The sequence below is a fragment of the Lingula anatina genome, chromosome 9 (assembly GCF_051362555.1).
Source record: "Lingula anatina isolate TDL-2025a chromosome 9, LinAna3.0, whole genome shotgun sequence".
Classification (NCBI taxonomy): Eukaryota; Metazoa; Brachiopoda; class Lingulata; order Lingulida; family Lingulidae; genus Lingula; species Lingula anatina.
Window position 1 is genome coordinate 8,736,696 of NC_141775.1, and position 16,035 is coordinate 8,752,730.

The 16,035-nt window shown below is 34.9% G+C and overlaps 3 protein-coding genes across 5 annotated transcripts; 1 reads left to right on the top strand and 2 right to left on the bottom strand.

The window, feature by feature from the left end:
• Positions 1-49: 49 nt before the first annotated feature.
• Positions 50-10,185, bottom strand: LOC106159070 (ubiquitin carboxyl-terminal hydrolase 5-like). Its single transcript, XM_013535249.2, has 20 exons — positions 10,016-10,185; positions 9,694-9,819; positions 9,468-9,522; positions 8,933-9,051; positions 8,172-8,278; positions 7,665-7,900; positions 7,107-7,201; positions 6,579-6,772; positions 6,067-6,138; positions 5,675-5,756; positions 5,220-5,342; positions 4,798-4,951; positions 4,549-4,606; positions 4,186-4,308; positions 3,648-3,736; positions 3,125-3,235; positions 2,612-2,752; positions 2,149-2,279; positions 1,689-1,812; positions 50-1,441 (listed from the first exon to the last, which is right to left on the bottom strand). Exons 1-20 carry the CDS (start codon positions 10,163-10,165, stop codon positions 1,266-1,268), a joined length of 2,466 nt encoding a protein of 821 aa, XP_013390703.2. The 5' UTR covers positions 10,166-10,185; the 3' UTR covers positions 50-1,265.
• Positions 10,151-13,871, top strand: LOC106158907 (uncharacterized). Of its 3 annotated transcripts, XR_015330997.1 has the most exons (6): positions 10,151-10,313; positions 10,760-10,968; positions 11,332-11,542; positions 11,951-12,136; positions 12,611-12,995; positions 13,055-13,871. XR_015330997.1 is itself a non-coding variant. In XM_013535036.3 (5 exons), exons 2-5 carry the CDS (start codon positions 10,825-10,827, stop codon positions 12,868-12,870), a joined length of 801 nt encoding a protein of 266 aa, XP_013390490.1. In that variant the 5' UTR covers positions 10,151-10,313; positions 10,760-10,824; the 3' UTR covers positions 12,871-13,871. The 3 variants fall into 3 exon arrangements, 2 of the variants coding, with proteins under 2 accessions (XP_013390490.1, XP_013390498.1); XM_013535036.3 differs by having other exon boundaries at positions 12,611-13,871; XM_013535044.3 differs by having other exon boundaries at positions 10,183-10,304; positions 12,611-13,871.
• A 117-nt stretch (positions 13,872-13,988) lies between these two features.
• LOC106173706 (lactadherin-like) lies at positions 13,989-15,874 on the bottom strand. The gene is made up of 3 exons (XM_013554955.2): positions 15,458-15,874; positions 14,948-15,088; positions 13,989-14,315 (listed from the first exon to the last, which is right to left on the bottom strand). Exons 1-3 carry the CDS (start codon positions 15,755-15,757, stop codon positions 14,142-14,144), a joined length of 615 nt encoding a protein of 204 aa, XP_013410409.2. The 5' UTR covers positions 15,758-15,874; the 3' UTR covers positions 13,989-14,141.
• Between the last annotated feature and the right edge of the window lie 161 nt (positions 15,875-16,035).

The window sequence follows — 16,035 nt, forward strand, 5'->3', positions numbered from 1 at the left end:
AACAAATGGCATAAGACATTTCTTTTCAGGTATCAAAATCAAGACAAAGTTTAGTAGATTTCAAGAATATTTTAATGACAGACAATGCTGTTAACCTGCATTTTAAACATCAACCAGTGGCCACAGCAATTTCTGAATCTAGCAGTACAATGCATGTAACAAACATAAACAAGTAATTTTTTCTCAGCTAACTTGTAAAACAGTGACGACCTACTGCATTAATTCAGAAAGCATGAAATTGCAACCCACTATCCATAGCTTCGGCACAATTTGAACATTAAAGTCCACTTTTTTTGTAATGGGACAATTGCATCTCCATCAGAACAAAGGGTTTTGAACCCTTGTGATGCTCTAGAGTATGAGATAGATATTCAAACACCTGTACAAACTTAACCAGGTAGACATAACAAAATTGAAAACTTTTAAGGATTTTGAACCCATCCAGTTTCACCAACTAGAGATAAATGTTCAAGTTGTACTTGTTAAGTTATACCAAGTTGACCTTGTGATATTACAAACTAAGTAGAAGATAGCATGCAACATATACGAACTACTGATGCATCATGTTTTGGTAAAAATTTCCAACATTAACAAAAGGTTATCAGAGCGACTTTTCCCTTCTACATTACAAAACTCCTTTCAATTGGCAGTTTTCACGTGTTCTTGTTACAATATGTATCACTGCAAATAGGCCCATCACGTCCCCATGCTCAACCTTACATTAATATAGTAGTGAACATAAATGTTGTACACAATGAACCCTGTTGTGTAAAATCACTTATCTAACATAGCAGATATTAGCATTTAAATGCTATGTGTTTTAAAACTGACATTTACATAACGTCAACTCATAATGACATAGTCCACACAAATAACCAAAAGATGAAAACAGAGAATTATACAATAGACACAACTGCACTGAGTTTGTTTTGAGTTTTGATAATTTTTGCAGAAATATTTTATGAGCCCTCTCAGTTTACACCTTTCCACTTGACAGTCCTTTACAGAAGGCACTAAATAATAATGGTATACATTTAAGAATAGTTTTGAGTGAAAGTTTAAAACCTTATCTATGTGAGTGACCCAGTTTTTTTTTGAAGCAGAACTTTGACACAGCTAACTCTAATTCTTCTTCACATTTACTTTGCAATATTTTGTGTATTCTCTGAGAAAAACAGAGATAGGCTATATCCTTAGGAGTGTGTTCAGAAAGCACAATTTCCTCTTTGAAATTTGATTCTGTTACATTTTACAGTATGGAGCCCTTACTGCACTCTCTGATATACATATAGATAAGCTAAGTCCTTTGGAGGGTGTTCTGAAAGTGCAACTTTCTCATCGTTGAAGATGATCCACCTCCCTTCCTTTCGTATGTGGCACACGTAATGGCCCACTAGGGTAGATGTTCCCATGTGACTGATGAATCCAAGAAGTTTGTACTCTGAAACAAAGAGAACAAGGTTACAATACATACTGCAAAAAGGAAAAGACTCTTTCTGAAATGTGTAACTGAAAAAAAGTTTAAAATACAGCTAACATGTCCAGAGATTTTCAAGTATAATAAAGGTGTACTTTAGGAAAAATCATCTTAAAAAGTGAAAAAAAAAATGTATTTAAATGGAAAAACATCAAGCCTGATGTTGAAAATAGATAATTCCTCAGAGCAACGGTTCGACATGGACACTTACTTCCTGGCCCATCCCTATACTTTGGCTGTGAATCAGATGCTGACTCTGCCTCTGTCTCCATAGGTTGGTCTAATTCGTCTGCGTGACTAAATATCCAATCCACAGCCCTCTCTGTGTTATTGTCCTATGAGAATCGCAATGAAAAAATTTACAATTACTTAAATCCTCACTACTTAAATCCTCACTGTCTAAACCAAAATCATTTCCCAAAATATCTGTAAACCACATCAAGTTCCCCCACCCCTTTATACTAGGTTTAATTTCATGATGAATGTTCAAGGACAAAACCTAATAATTATTCCTTCTTGTAAAAATCTACAAATCTTTTTTGTAACACAGTGATATAGGTTGATAAATCAGAAAAGGAAAATCTGACTTATACAGAGAAAAACACACCCACGTGGTGGTGAAAATACACAAGGTAACAATAAGAAAACTTGACATGCTGTGATCTACTCACTGTTGCTTTCAGGGCTCTGACGGCCTGCTCGCCACTGAAACCCATGGACATAATCATGGCCAGGCCTTCCTCACTCACGGCAAAGTCATCTCTCTTGGGTTGCCCCAGAACTTGAAGAGGCTCAGCAAAATCTAGGTGAAAAGAGGAAAGTGTTCTTCACACCAAAGGCGCTTGACTACATACCTTGAAAAAAGTCTGATGCCCATATGACATATGGTTACAAATTAAGAATGGATATAATAAGTCATACTGGTAATTCTAGAAATCATGGCTGGATGTGATAGGAGAGAATAGGAAAAAAAGATGAATTAGTGTGTCACTAAAATAAGGCATATCTTGGTCTTCTTAATATTCTTTATCTAGTTAAACACACACACACACACACTATCACATGAGAGAGAGAGCGAGTAAGAGAAAGCCATGAGATTTGGGTGAGAGAGAGAGAGAGAGAGAGAGGACAAACCTTGATCGTCCATGTGTTGCATGACCCAGTTCATAGCTGACTCCACCCCTGTGTTATTAGTATAGTACACGGCCTTCCTGCAGGCATTGGCAGGAAACCCCATGTCTGCCAGCTGTTGCACCACAGCTTCATCCACTGTCACTGAATGGTGTACAAATAAATACATCTTCATTCATCATTGTCAGCTTTAACCCAAATGTTATAGAATAACAGGCAACAGGCCCATTCAAATGTTTAATCTGTCGCTTTTGGTTGACACTAATGCATGTGCCAAGAAAACTGCAGAGATGCAGTTTCTGGATTAACTCCTTCACGTTAATCTGAATGAAATAATATGCCTAACAAGCTGAGCTATAAAATTCACTGAAAAGACTTCTAAAAGAACTGATTTAAGGATAGTTGGAATTTCTAATCATGTAACATTTGAAAATATCATTTTAAAACATACCTACTAAGTAATACTGAAATGAATTTCAATGTAAAAATGTGCAAACATAATAGACAGCTTCTAACCTTTTTCACTCTGATCTCCAGCTTCCTCAGGCAGCTCTTCCTCTCCTGGCTGACGACCTTGACCTCTCAGGTCACTAAGGTCAAGGTCATCTGGGATATCAACAGAGACATCTGGAACACAGCGTATATGATTGTCAGTGTTAATTTTTAAAAAATTATTTTGATAAGAACATAACACCATAGTATACCTACACATGATTATGTCAATTTGGACATTTTGACAACTTACTTGTAAATCTCAATGAAAAATGTAATTATTAATCTCTCAATGTAATAACATTAATAACAATGCAGACATATTTTGAAAATATGCTAGATAGATGCAAAATAAATAACTGTAATTTATCTGTATTTCATTTCCATATTTTTCACCATTTATATCTAAATAATAAAGAACATTATTGTATAGCAAATAACTCAGAAACACATATTATTGCAGAACAATATGGAGATTGCAAATCAAAACAGAGGATAGAAATCCTCAAGAGCATCTAAACATTATCAACTTCATCTCACTTCTTACCTAACTTCTTTGGTACCCAGTCATCCCCTATTGTGAATTTCTTCAGCTGTATGATCAAATAATCTGGAAATGTGGACAACCGCGTCATTCTGAAATTGGAAAACATGTTGTATACTGTGACAAGTTATGCTGAAAACACTGTCAGCAAGCAGAAGGTTGGCTGGTAAAGTATTAGCTTATTCCTATATCACAAAAAAAATCTACATTTCTGTTTCAAACAATAATTTATTAATATTTACTTCTTTTTTTATTGGTTACTGACTTAAATTAATTTATTTCAAGCTTAATTCAAATTGAATGAATATATTTATATAGAAACTCGCAGTCTTTAGTTACATTCAAATGTGAAAATTGTATAGCTTCATTCTTGTTTAGCTAAATATTAATATGTAATCCTACCTTCACATTATAAGAAAAAATCTGTTATTTGACTGAATTTTTCAGATGTGCTGGATGATTTTAGAGGATGCAATTATGCTTCATAACTGATATACAAATATAAAAGTGAAAACAAGCAGAATATATCAGTTTTACATACTTCTGGGCCACTGATTTGGCCTTGAGAGCAGTGCTGTAAAAGTCATCAACCATTTCCTGGGCAGCAAAGGCTTCTATACACGACTTCAGAGGAATCTTTGGCCTGACTAGCTCTTTAGGGTCACTGAAACACCACCGCATAATGTGTTATTTTTGAGAACTAAAAAAATGCTACAGCCAATCTACACTTCTTCACTGTCATTAAAGAGATGCAAATTTAAAGATAAGCTTTAAGGATTTCAAGAAATAATTCTAGAGTATCAATACTAGACTTAATTGCTTTTAGAAGAAGTAGTAAATTGAACGATGTTATTTGTTTTTAAAATATGTAAAAAAATGTATTTTTTAGAGTATCATATCTTACAGTCTGTCACCGCTAGCCTCTACTTCCTTCCGTTTTGATTCATATGCTGCAAATTCATCTGAAAGTGGAAGGTAACCTCAATACTTGGAAAAGTGACGATGCACAAGTTTTTGAAAAGTTAGCTGGGACTGATCAAAAAGTAAACTTTGTGTTTGAAAATGTCTAATTAATCTTGATAAGAGCACAGAAAAAGTATAAGAAAAAAAGAGCTCAGCACCTTAACAAACTTTAATTAATCTCTTATGTTACCTTTGTTGACTAAGGCATCCAGTGGGATGGGTAAAGCTAGAATGTAATCTGCCCTCTTTGTATATTTAACTTTCTGGCTTTGTATACACTTGATTCTCTCCTCTACCTCAAACCTAAAGCAATCACATGGATTGGAAGAGTTACGACTGTTTCTCTGAAAAAGAAAGGTGAACAGACTTCCTTATTTTTCCAAAAAAAAAAAATTAATTCTTCTTATAATGCAAGTTGTTACACAATGAAAGCAATATATGAAAAAAAAAATGTTCATTATCTATTTATGTTTTTCAAAAACTACTGATTTTACATGCTTGTTTTAAATTTCTGATGTGCTTACACTGATATCTTAGAATCCTATAAATGAACAATATGCATTTTGAATTCAGTGAAATTTGTTACATGTTAAGGAATGTTATAAACATTACCTCTATCACTGATATTAAGTGTAGTAGAAATTCTTGTGCATCTTGCTGCCTCTTAGTGGAGAATTCAGGATGTCCTTGCCCTATTAAGTTCTTAAACATGTGTGGACGAATCCCATTTGGTTTCTGCAAGGGAACACAAGCATATTATTATTTTTTTTATTCCATAGCAAAAAACTTAAATCTTACAACAGAATCAAAACCAGCAATATGGACATTTAAACCAGTAAATCACACATATACACACCCACTTTCTCTCAGTATAAGTATATTTAGGTATAGTAGTACACGTAAAAAAAAAATAAAGATTGATCTGTAGTATTTCTTTTTCACCTAACACTTCAATTTGACACACCAGCACAATTTTGTCATTTCAAACATTTCTGGAAAGTTATGCTCACAAATTTACACTCACACTATCACTGACAATTTCCAATGTCATATGCTAGTATACTTACTACAACTTTTATTCCATTGCTGTCTTCAGGCTCCTCTGGCTTAGAATAATCACCAGACAATAGACCATGGCCAAGTTTGGCCCTAATAAAAAATGAAATTCACTGTATAAAATGTCATCAAATGTTAACTTTTAATCTAAAGACAAGCAAACTGATATGCTTTACAGTATGTAAACAGCTATGGTAGTATTATATTTACTAAATGATTTGGCCACTTTCTCATCATGTCAAGAAAGTGCATGAAATTTCACCAAAAATTGTGCCAAAGGTAATTTTTTCTCTTATGCTTTTACTACTGGCAAATTGTTTTAGCACAGACACTTTCCAATCCATGAACCTATTTGATTAACAAACTATAAAATCTTCCAGATCTTTCAAGCCTCCATACTTACATCTGAACATTAAAATCACTGGTTGGGTCTAATGGGGCACTGTCATAGTAGCTCTCAGCTTGGTCTGCATATCTATGAAAATTAGAGCAAAATTTTTAAAATTATGTTTCACAACAAGCTTTTTTGTGAAAATGCGCCTCAAACATACAACTCTATGTAAAAAACAGCAGATTTGTCTTTTTTTTTTCTTTTTGGACATACCAGAGTGGCATGAGCTGTAGCTTTCACTTTCTGAAGTTGAAAATCTTTGATAAAGCATTGTGAAATACAGTGGTCCTAATCAAGCCTGACTGTCATATACCTTCATCTGTCGTAGGTGAAATCAAGACTTCCAGATAAAATATGCTATAGACTAGTATCCAGTTTAAGTGAGTTTGTTATATGTGAGCCCTATATCCAGTTGAGATAATATAAACATATTTCAATCAATTTCTCTTCATCATAGCCATCTTCTTTTGGCAAATGTTATAAGCCCAGGAAAAGATTCATTAAATGTTTCAAACTGTACTCACTTCTGTTTAAACTCTGGCACGGAAAAGAGCACTTGCATGGTGGAGTTCATGTAACAGCTGTTGCCTAGGTTATGCATGCCAGTGTAACCGGAACCATAGACAGGCTCTAGCTTGCTCCCTGCTTCCTGTATGACATCCCATTCTCCTATCTTCTGGTTCAAGTCTATCTCCAGTTCTAGCATGGTTTTATCAGTCTAAAAATTATATATGTGAGGATTACCATAAAGATGAGTCTTACTTGTCAGTAATACAAAAATGAATTTAAAAAAAAAACATAAGCAATCATGCCAATGCAACTCTTTACTTCTTTTTCTGACTCATGGAGATAATGTACATTTTTCCAGTACGAAAATGATTAGGTTTGATGTTTTAAAAAAATGAATCAGATTTTCCATCTTTTATATAAAGTGAAAAAGAAAATGTCCTGACTCTTATTATTATTATGGGTCATATTACACATATAAAACAATAAACTATGGTGTCAGTCTATAACTGGACATGATACAAAATATACCACCCTCTGCCTACCTTTTCCATGGCAGCCACATTAATACCCCAGTGAGCCAGGTGCTTGGCCAGATATGGATCTTCCACCATGTCATCTTCATCATAGGAATACACATCTAAAGGGAAACCACAATCTTAAGATAATGCAACGTATAAAAAAAAAAATACGCTCAGCAGCCACTTAATTTAGCATCATATGGCATTATCTTTCTTTCATTTATTAATTTTTAAAACATATTATAATAGCTCAAAATAATAAGTTCAGATATGAATATGTATCAGCTCTAAGTAAAAGAACAATACCTTTAAACAGAACACTATCATATCACCAAACAAATGCTCTAAATATGATTTAATAAGCAGTTAGGCTTTGTTTAGCAAAATCTTTTACTCAGTGCTTGTTTGGCCAAAAAAAAAAAAAATTAATCATACTTTTCCTACTGGCCACATTCTGTATTAATTTAATCCAATTTAAAATACTGAGATAACTAAAACTAGATATTTGGCAAAAATAAATAAGTAAATAAATAAATACTGGTCCCAAAGTGGGCTAAGGGTAGGGTGTAAACTTAAACTTACCAGCCCCGTCTGGAGTAATAGTCCCCAGTTTCACAGCAAGAGGGTACTTGGTTTGTGCATAGTAATCAACAGCATGATTGTTTCCACCGGAACCATCAAAGAATTTACGTCCACACAAGATGGCGCCATCAGTCAAGTTGAGCCAGAGGTTTGAGGTCAGATCACACATTTCGCATTTCCAACCTTTGGGAGGGATCTTTTTGCCATTGTCTAGTTGCACTAAGTTTTCAGCATGTCTAGCACAAATATGGGAAAAATATCAAATACAGTGCTAAGTCTAAAATGCTTGTTTTAGCCTATCAGCATAAAATGTTCAGTCTTACATGTGTTCTTTCCAAACATGTAAAAAGTAAAAGGAGAGAAATTCACTTAAATTTTATATCCATGTATGGAAACTTATTACTCTGAAATATTTGGGGAATAATAACCCATGGCCAAGTAGTTTAGATTTATATCTTTTAAAAAGCATCACGAACCACTCATATAAACATAATCTGCAACTCTTACTTGGATACAATTCTCTTTTCTCCTTCCCATGTTCCAGCCATGGCTGCAGCCTCTGCCAGTTTGGTAGCAGACTCTGCTGCCAACACTGCAGCAACTGACAGAGATACCTGTAACAAACAGCAATTTGACGGAACATTTCATATGTAACTAAACAGTTCATGGATTTCCTATTAGTAGTACTGTTTAAAACTACTGTAAAAGACAACCGTCTGGATACTGTAATCAAACTGGTCTTACATATTTCTCTATATTTATTTTTTTAATAATTTTACACTGTTTATTTAATATACATATACTGAAAATAGCATAATTATTTAATTATCATCATCATTATAACTAGAGTCTGCGTTGTAAGCCTTTTGCTCTTCTTAGCCAGGAAAATTTTGTATGGACCAACAGACTTTTCACAATGTGTGAATTTATTGGTCAAATATGGCCATTAAACTTTTTTTTTTAAGTTTTCAAAATAGATTACAGTTTGATCTAACTTTTCTGAAATGTAACTGCAACATGATTTTATTTTTAAAAGGAAGTTTGAAAAAATCAAGGTCTTGTTATCACTAATATTAATGCAATAGAGGAAAATGGCCAGTCTTATTGAAACTTTAATTTCGGAATGGCCAGTCTTCTTGAAACTTTAAGTTCGGACCAGTGAATCCTGTTTCAATACTAGGATAGTGTTGCTCCGTATGGCCAGTAAACCATAAGGATCAACAACTCTTCAATTTATGTTGTTATTATTACATAATCGGTTTTAATACCATGTCAGGGATCTCTGTATTGGGAAGTGGAATCTTGGTCCAGTCTGGCAGGACCACCACAGAGTTGTGTTCTTCAAAATCATACTTCTTCTCATCCACTGCAAATCCTCCTTCAACACCTTAAATAATAATAATAATAATAATAATAATAATAATAATAATAAAGATCAATTGTACATTAAAAATATTTTGAATACAAATGTGAAATATATTGACTATTCAAAAAGAGTAGCTAGTTCATTTTACTCCTACATATAATATTATATTACAGATTTAGTAAACAATTTTCTAAATGTTAATATTAACTGGGACTACAATTACCGTAATTCCTTTAATAAAAAGAAAAAAGACCCTTTTTTAATTCTTTCAATGAACAGAAAAAGACAGAGTTTTATATGATAAAATGTTCTAATAAACTCTGAACCTAAAACTTTCACACAAATTCTTTCATTTCAATTTCAAGCAAGGGTCCTCTCTGTGTTAATGGTTCAATCTCCCCTGACAAACACACACACACACACACACACACACAAACCTATGGCAAGCTTGGTAGGCTTCTTTTTCTCAGGTTCTTCATCTGACTTGGGAAGCTGTAACAAGATAAAATAGAATACATGGAAATGTTTTATATTCATTACTCAAATACAGGGCTATCACTTGTAAAATATCAATGACAAGTGTCACTGTAATTGGCTCCTGGGACAACCCATTTCCAGAAATCCATTATTAATTTTAATCAAAGTGGATGTGTCTTCACATACCTCTCTTTTTATCCTTCTCAAATGAAGGAAAACTGCATTCCCAGTCTTGCGAAAATACCTCTCAACGTGTCTTCTTCCGAATCCCAGGAAAGAATTAAGACAAACATAGAGTCCTGTCTCTGATTCCTTTGAAAATAAGAACAGATGATAGAGAACAATCCACCATTCCATGCAGACATGAATGGAAGTAGATAACAACACAAACTTCATTCTTCAATAACATTTTGCCGGCCCAAATAACTACAACAAATTTACGGATCCTGAGGACAGCACTCGTAATCTATATAAAGAGAAAATTATAACGGTTTATTTGCATACTTACTGGATTATCGAATGAGAAAACACATTCATCTTTGTAGACTTTTTCGCCTCCTGATGGGATGCGAATCTTTGACAAATGCTGCATCATGGAGGCCGCCATGTTTAAGAATGAGATTAGATGGCCAATCAAAGAAGCCGATTCATCAGCCATTAAATACCCTGCACTTCCTTTCAAGTTCAAACACAAATTTGATTGGCTAGAGCGCGAACTTTAAAATGAGCTGAGTTTATGTTTTCAGACGGTGAAAGGTGCTCTGTAAATATTTCATTTAATGTTCCATTTATTACAGGTTTGTAAGGTAACTGCATTTTGGATTGCCTGTATGTTAAAGTAAATTTTGTTTAAGTTGTATCAAGGATATCTTTACAATCAAAATTGTCTTTTGCATTTCAATCTGTTGTCAACATGTTAGGTTCAGTTCGATGTTTAGATCTAGCTTTGTTGATATGATTATTATGACGAGAAATGTTGGATTTGAGTTGCAATGCAAGGGTATGTTCGTTGTATTGATCTTTGTGGATTGAACTTTATACCATCTCTATCTGCACTAAGATGAATGGAACTTGAAAGATAAACATGAATAATCAGCATTTAGTTTAATTTACGATTAATGAAGTCCCCTACTGTACTAAATGTGGATATAAATACTGGCCCTGAAGCTGAACCCTCAATGAGTTCCAAATTTTAAAAGAAGATATCTTGTATTTGGAATTTTCATACAAATTTTATTTATTTTTTATACAGGAGTCGTCTGCAGCAGAATAAATTTTTCAAACTGAAACACAGTCATCGTCTGCTTGTAAAACACCATGGGCTCGGTGAATTCACAGGAGTTTATTGAAATATTGAATGAAGATGAAGACCAGGTTTCCCCAGCCTCAGCAGTGCCCCAGAGAGTGCTGAGAATGGACCCCAGGTCCCCCACTGTTGGGATCAACAGAACTCCTATTCAGGTATTTACTAGTAAATTGAATTTACTAGGAGGTGAAATTGATAAGTAGATGCTAAGAGGCTACATTTTTTAATTAAGTAATAAGAAAATGCATAGTGTCTCATTCTTTAAAAAAAAAAACTTGGCTAACAGAAAACAAAAAAACTTGATCTTTCTAAACTAATTTTTATTATAGCCTAAAAATGAATTTCGTTTTAGTTAGTAGATTTAATAATTAGGTAGAGCTTACACCGTTACACGCACATACAGTGAGTTAATCTAACAAATTGAGCACTTTAGAAGCAGTGTACACCATGCCAACAAAAACAGAATATCAATTGTACCACTGCTAGTAAATAAATAAATAAAACATCATTTCTCTAAGGTTGAGAAAACTCCAGATGCAGACTTAAACCATGTGGCTAAAACCCCACAGCAGGAGAAGAGTCTGCCGTCACACCTGGACCCCCGTTCCCCGACCACCCACATCACTCGCACACCTCTCCAGTTGGAGAAGGTCAAGCTGGCCCAGGCTGACCCCAGGTCACCCACTGTGGGCATCTGCAGGACACCACTGGTCATGGACAAGGCTGAGGGTTAGTGTTGTATAGGTCACTTGATGTTGTTGGTTTGTTAGAAATGAGGGAAAACTTTTTTGCTGAGAAATTAGTTTCATTTTTTTTTTTTTTTTTTTTTTTTTTTTTTTTTTTTTTTTTTTTTTTTTTTTTTGGTTCTGCTAATATTACTTTCTGTAATGGTGAGAAACAGGATGAAGAAAATATTTTGTTTGCTTATTTATTTTTATTTATTTAATCTATTATGTATTTTTTGTATTTAATGTCATTGTTATTATTATTGATAATTTTATTGAATTTTGCTGAAAGTTTCCTCTGAATCTCATCTAGACTGAGTGACTGATTTTATTTATTATTTTGAAGTCAGTTGTAGAAATATGAGTCAGTTCAACAACATATTTAAATCAGTACTTATTCTTCCTGCTGCAGTTTTTCCTGTAGAAGATGGTGATACCCCGCTGAGCACCCTGAACCTTGACGACTCTGGTCTGGACCTCCCTCCACTAGAGCTGCCCCCTGACGAGACAGACAGCGATAATGTCACCACGCTGCTTCTCAACAGGTCTGCCTCTGAGCCTGATCTGACTTCTACACTCCCTGCCAAAACTAACTCTGGTAAGTCAGTCACTTTTATCATTTTATTTTAAAAATGGCAGTGTGATTGCCAATATTCTAAATGTGATATTTTTTTAAATGAAAAAATTGAATTTCCAATGCATCTTATAGTTTGGCATTGCTGAAGAGAAAAAGATCAATGAAGCACTGGACTGAGTATAAACAAAATTCTTGTTTATCCTGTTTCAGTCTCATTTTCATGGTGTATGAAAAGTAATGTCTGTTGAAAAATTACATTTATGTTCTTGAAGAACTTCTAATGATTTACTTGGTAGTTTTTATACTGAATTATCAGAAACACTATCATTGTAAATTTGTTTATTAGTTATAATATTAATTTTTAGTGGTTTTTATATTGCTTAGTCAAAGTATTTAAAAATGGAACAATTTTTTTCCACAAAGAAATTTTAACTACTCCAGTTACTCCTTTATTATGTTGTTAAAAATTGTCACAATTATACATTATAACTTCAGGTCCAAACTCTGACAAGAAAGTCAAGCCCCTTTCTGCCAGGAAGCTAAAAAAGCGCAGCAAACCAAAATCCCTCTTCCCATTGGACAGCTCAACGCCACCGCGATCGCCTCTGGCCTTCATAGACAGCAGTTCTCCTCGCGTCATTATGCAGAAAAAACAGCTATCCAAATTCGGACTACACAGACACGGCAGTCAGGCACTGGGAAAATACCAACCCATCGTGGACAAGGAGAATTTGCAAAGTGAAACTAACAAGTGAAATGGATAGGTGTTAAGAGATATAGTGGGCTTAACGCAGTACAGCTTTGAGTGAACTGGACATTTGGCAATGACTTGGTATTACCCTTATAATAACCGTGAACATGATACATTGTAATGGGAAATCTTGGTCACTTTCAAGGGGCTTTACATATAACATTAACAAACATAAATTTTAAAAAAACCTTTTCCAATTTGTATGTTACATGCAATATTCCTTGAATTCAATCATAACTTTTTTATGATTATTATTGGGGTTTGGGTGAGAGAACAAAGTCCATTTTTAAACCTTTTTCCCTCAGTTGCATTTGATAGATGAATTAATCATAAAAGAAGCCAGTAGCTGGCTAAGATTTCATGATGTGGAACTTGGATGCCTGTGAAAAGTCGGCATGTGAAAAAATGTCGGTTTTTGCCCTGAATTTAGATATAAGAACTATAAAGGGCATAAGCTACAATGTCAAATGAACCCAAACGATTGAGATTAAATGAGAAATGTATATGTGGTGATATAGAGATCTAGGAGGATAATGGATGGAAAAATGTATTGTTAGCATGTTTGTTTTCCTGTTAGTTGGTTAATAGTTGATCGGTGATTTTTTTGTGACTTACATTAATTACAAAGAGATACTCTTAATTAATCCTCTGCAATTGTAAGCAAGAGTTATTGCCATTTCAATTTTTTTTTTTTTTTTTTTTTTTTGTATGAACATTCATGCCACCAAATATAATGCAGCATTGTCTGTTTTTGGTACTTTGCCATTGGTTTAAAGATGGCATGATGGATGTTATGTTGTATCCATAGGGAGATGAATAATGAAGTTTTCATGTGATTGCAAATGCTTTGAAGCTACACGAGGGACCATTGTTTTTCTTTTCAAAAATGTGTTGAATATTTGTGAATTTGGTAGTGGTGTATAAGTTGAATGAAATAAGTTTGTGTTAGAATTGTGAGAGTCATTTGTGTAAAAATTTAAAAATAAAATAATCCTTCAAAAAAGATATTTGTCCATTGACTCATGAATAGGTTGACCTCGAAATTCAATTTTTAAAGCAAACTTATCTATTCCATTTTCTCTATTGCAACGGTACTGGACACTCTTGAAATAAAAAGAAACATTTTATACCAAAGGTTTATTTCCACACAGTCTAAAAACTGTTATAAACTGCAAGTTACAACAACGACAGCAAGCTTTTTGTGCGCAAATAAATACTCTGAAATGGAAACATTGCATTGACTTCGTATCGTATGCCAATTCCTATCTGTGTCCACTACCCAATAATAGTGGCCTTGCTGGTGTCCGTCAGTGGACATCCAAGAAGGTCAGCACGCATGGACACGTGGTTGTGCCACTTGACTGGGTTAATCCGGATGTACCTGGCGTTGATAGGGGGGTCAAGGAGTTGCACCTGCGGCGTGACGGGGTTCCAGTTGGCACCAAACACCTGGAATTGCACGTTTGGGAATAATGAGCATTATCACCTGTTGATGTATGGGTTTATTAAACCATCGTATATGTATTAGTAAATTTCAACTTTCATAAATTTCACCATTTCCCCTTCACCTTTTTCCTACGAGCGCATTATAATTCTTCGATAGGATTTGACAATATTTAAAAACTGATAAAGACTTTATAACCTCATAAAAAGCGAGCAAAAGCACTGTATTTAGTATTTGTAAGAAATTTCCATTTGGAATCTTACACAAAAGATGAATATTGATAAAAATAGAGCTGGCGCTTGTGTCGATTATTTTTCAAATTCGCAAAGAACGATATGTTAAAATCTGACTATAACTTTTCCAAAATTCTTTAATTATATCATCGAAATAATGAAAAATATTCTAAAGTCCATCGTATAAGCGAACATGATAAATTAATATATTTACAGACACTTAAAAACATGTTTTTTAAGTATGACCACATCATTTGAGTCGGTCTTTTGACAGGAGGATCGAATCGCAGAGTAAAAATGAAACAATGTGTGAAAAATATATGAAAACAATTAACTGCATTATCCAGTCATTTAGATATAAACATAAGCCGTCTAAGCTTTCTTCCACCAAATAGGATGCTCACCCCTGGCTCGTAGTCGTGGTCACTATAAACGCTCATATCATCGGTTGCGTTCCCGTACTGGAGTCTGTAGGCGGTCACGTACTGCCATCTGCTTTGGTCTGTTCCATACCCTTGTCTCCCTTTGGTGATCACGCCCGTTATCTGAATGCCATAAAATTTAAAAAACAAATATTTAACAAAAATTTATGTTTGTTGCAGTTTTCCACCGTTTTCCAGCCTGAGTGTGGGAGGACACAGGAAACAGCCAGGACCTCGACCTGTCGCTTCTGCCGCTTCGAGAATCTGAAATTCAGACGCTGAAAACGGAAGAGTAATGCTAAAAATGTATACGCTTGTTTCGTATGTCTTTGATTTGCTGCCTTCTCAGCCCCCCTCCCCGCTCTCTCTCTCTCTCTCTCTCTCTCTCTCTCTCTCTCTCTCTCTCACACACACACACACACACACACACACAGACAGAGAGAGAGAGAGATTTCAGCAGTAATTCCCACTTTCAATCTTAAATAAAATTACCTTCCTAGAAAATCCCAGATCAAACTGCAGCCACTGTTTATCGTCGTTGAAGTTTGCGCTCCACCCTCCGTTGCCGACCGCGTCAAGGCCTAGATCAATACGGGACCTTTGCGGAATGTGCTTCGTGTCCACGTTAACGGCCCAGGTCGAAGACGCCGTGATAGCGCTGTCTGGAACAGGGTTCTTCCCAGATACGAGCAATTCACTACATTGGCTTCCGTGAGCATGAACAGCCTGAACAGCAGCAGAAATTATTAGAAAGAAAAAGGTGAAACCGGAGAGCAAGTTTTTGGCAACCATGACGTTCACTTTTAATTTGCTCAAATTATTCTCATCTAAATATAGCTATGTATACTTCCTCCAACCTCTTCTATTTATCTTCAAATCCTATGTACATGGTACGGATGTTGTATTCTCACGACAAGGATTATTATGAGTAATATGGGACGTGCACCGGACATACTCCGGTTATAGGGGCCTACTCAACGTTCACCACGTCAATCTCTCCGTCTCCCTCCCCCCCCCTCTCTCTCTCTCTCTCTCTCTCTCTCTGATCAGAGTGTATTAGATTTTCATAA

Excerpts from the sequence above, each read along its gene's own strand:
- LOC106159070 (XM_013535249.2), bottom strand. The coding sequence starts at position 10,165 with ATGGCTGATGAATCGGCTTCTTTGATTGGCCATCTAATCTCATTCTTA. Across the intron at positions 6,139-6,578 it reads GTGCCAGAGTTTAAACAGAA|ATATGCAGACCAAGCTGAGA; the intron begins GTGAGTACAGTT and ends TAATTTTCATAG. Across the intron at positions 3,737-4,185 it reads GCCAAATCAGTGGCCCAGAA|AATGACGCGGTTGTCCACAT; the intron begins GTATGTAAAACT and ends TTCCAATTTCAG.
- LOC106158907 (XM_013535036.3), top strand. The coding sequence starts at position 10,825 with ATGGGCTCGGTGAATTCACAGGAGTTTATTGAAATATTGAATGAAGAT. Across the intron at positions 10,969-11,331 it reads TCAACAGAACTCCTATTCAG|GTTGAGAAAACTCCAGATGC; the intron begins GTATTTACTAGT and ends CATTTCTCTAAG. Across the intron at positions 11,543-11,950 it reads GGTCATGGACAAGGCTGAGG|TTTTTCCTGTAGAAGATGGT; the intron begins GTTAGTGTTGTA and ends TTCCTGCTGCAG.
- LOC106173706 (XM_013554955.2), bottom strand. The coding sequence starts at position 15,757 with ATGGTTGCCAAAAACTTGCTCTCCGGTTTCACCTTTTTCTTTCTAATA. Across the intron at positions 15,089-15,457 it reads ATCTGGGATTTTCTAGGAAG|ATAACGGGCGTGATCACCAA; the intron begins GTAATTTTATTT and ends TATGGCATTCAG. Across the intron at positions 14,316-14,947 it reads ACCACGACTACGAGCCAGGG|GTGTTTGGTGCCAACTGGAA; the intron begins GTGAGCATCCTA and ends GTGCAATTCCAG.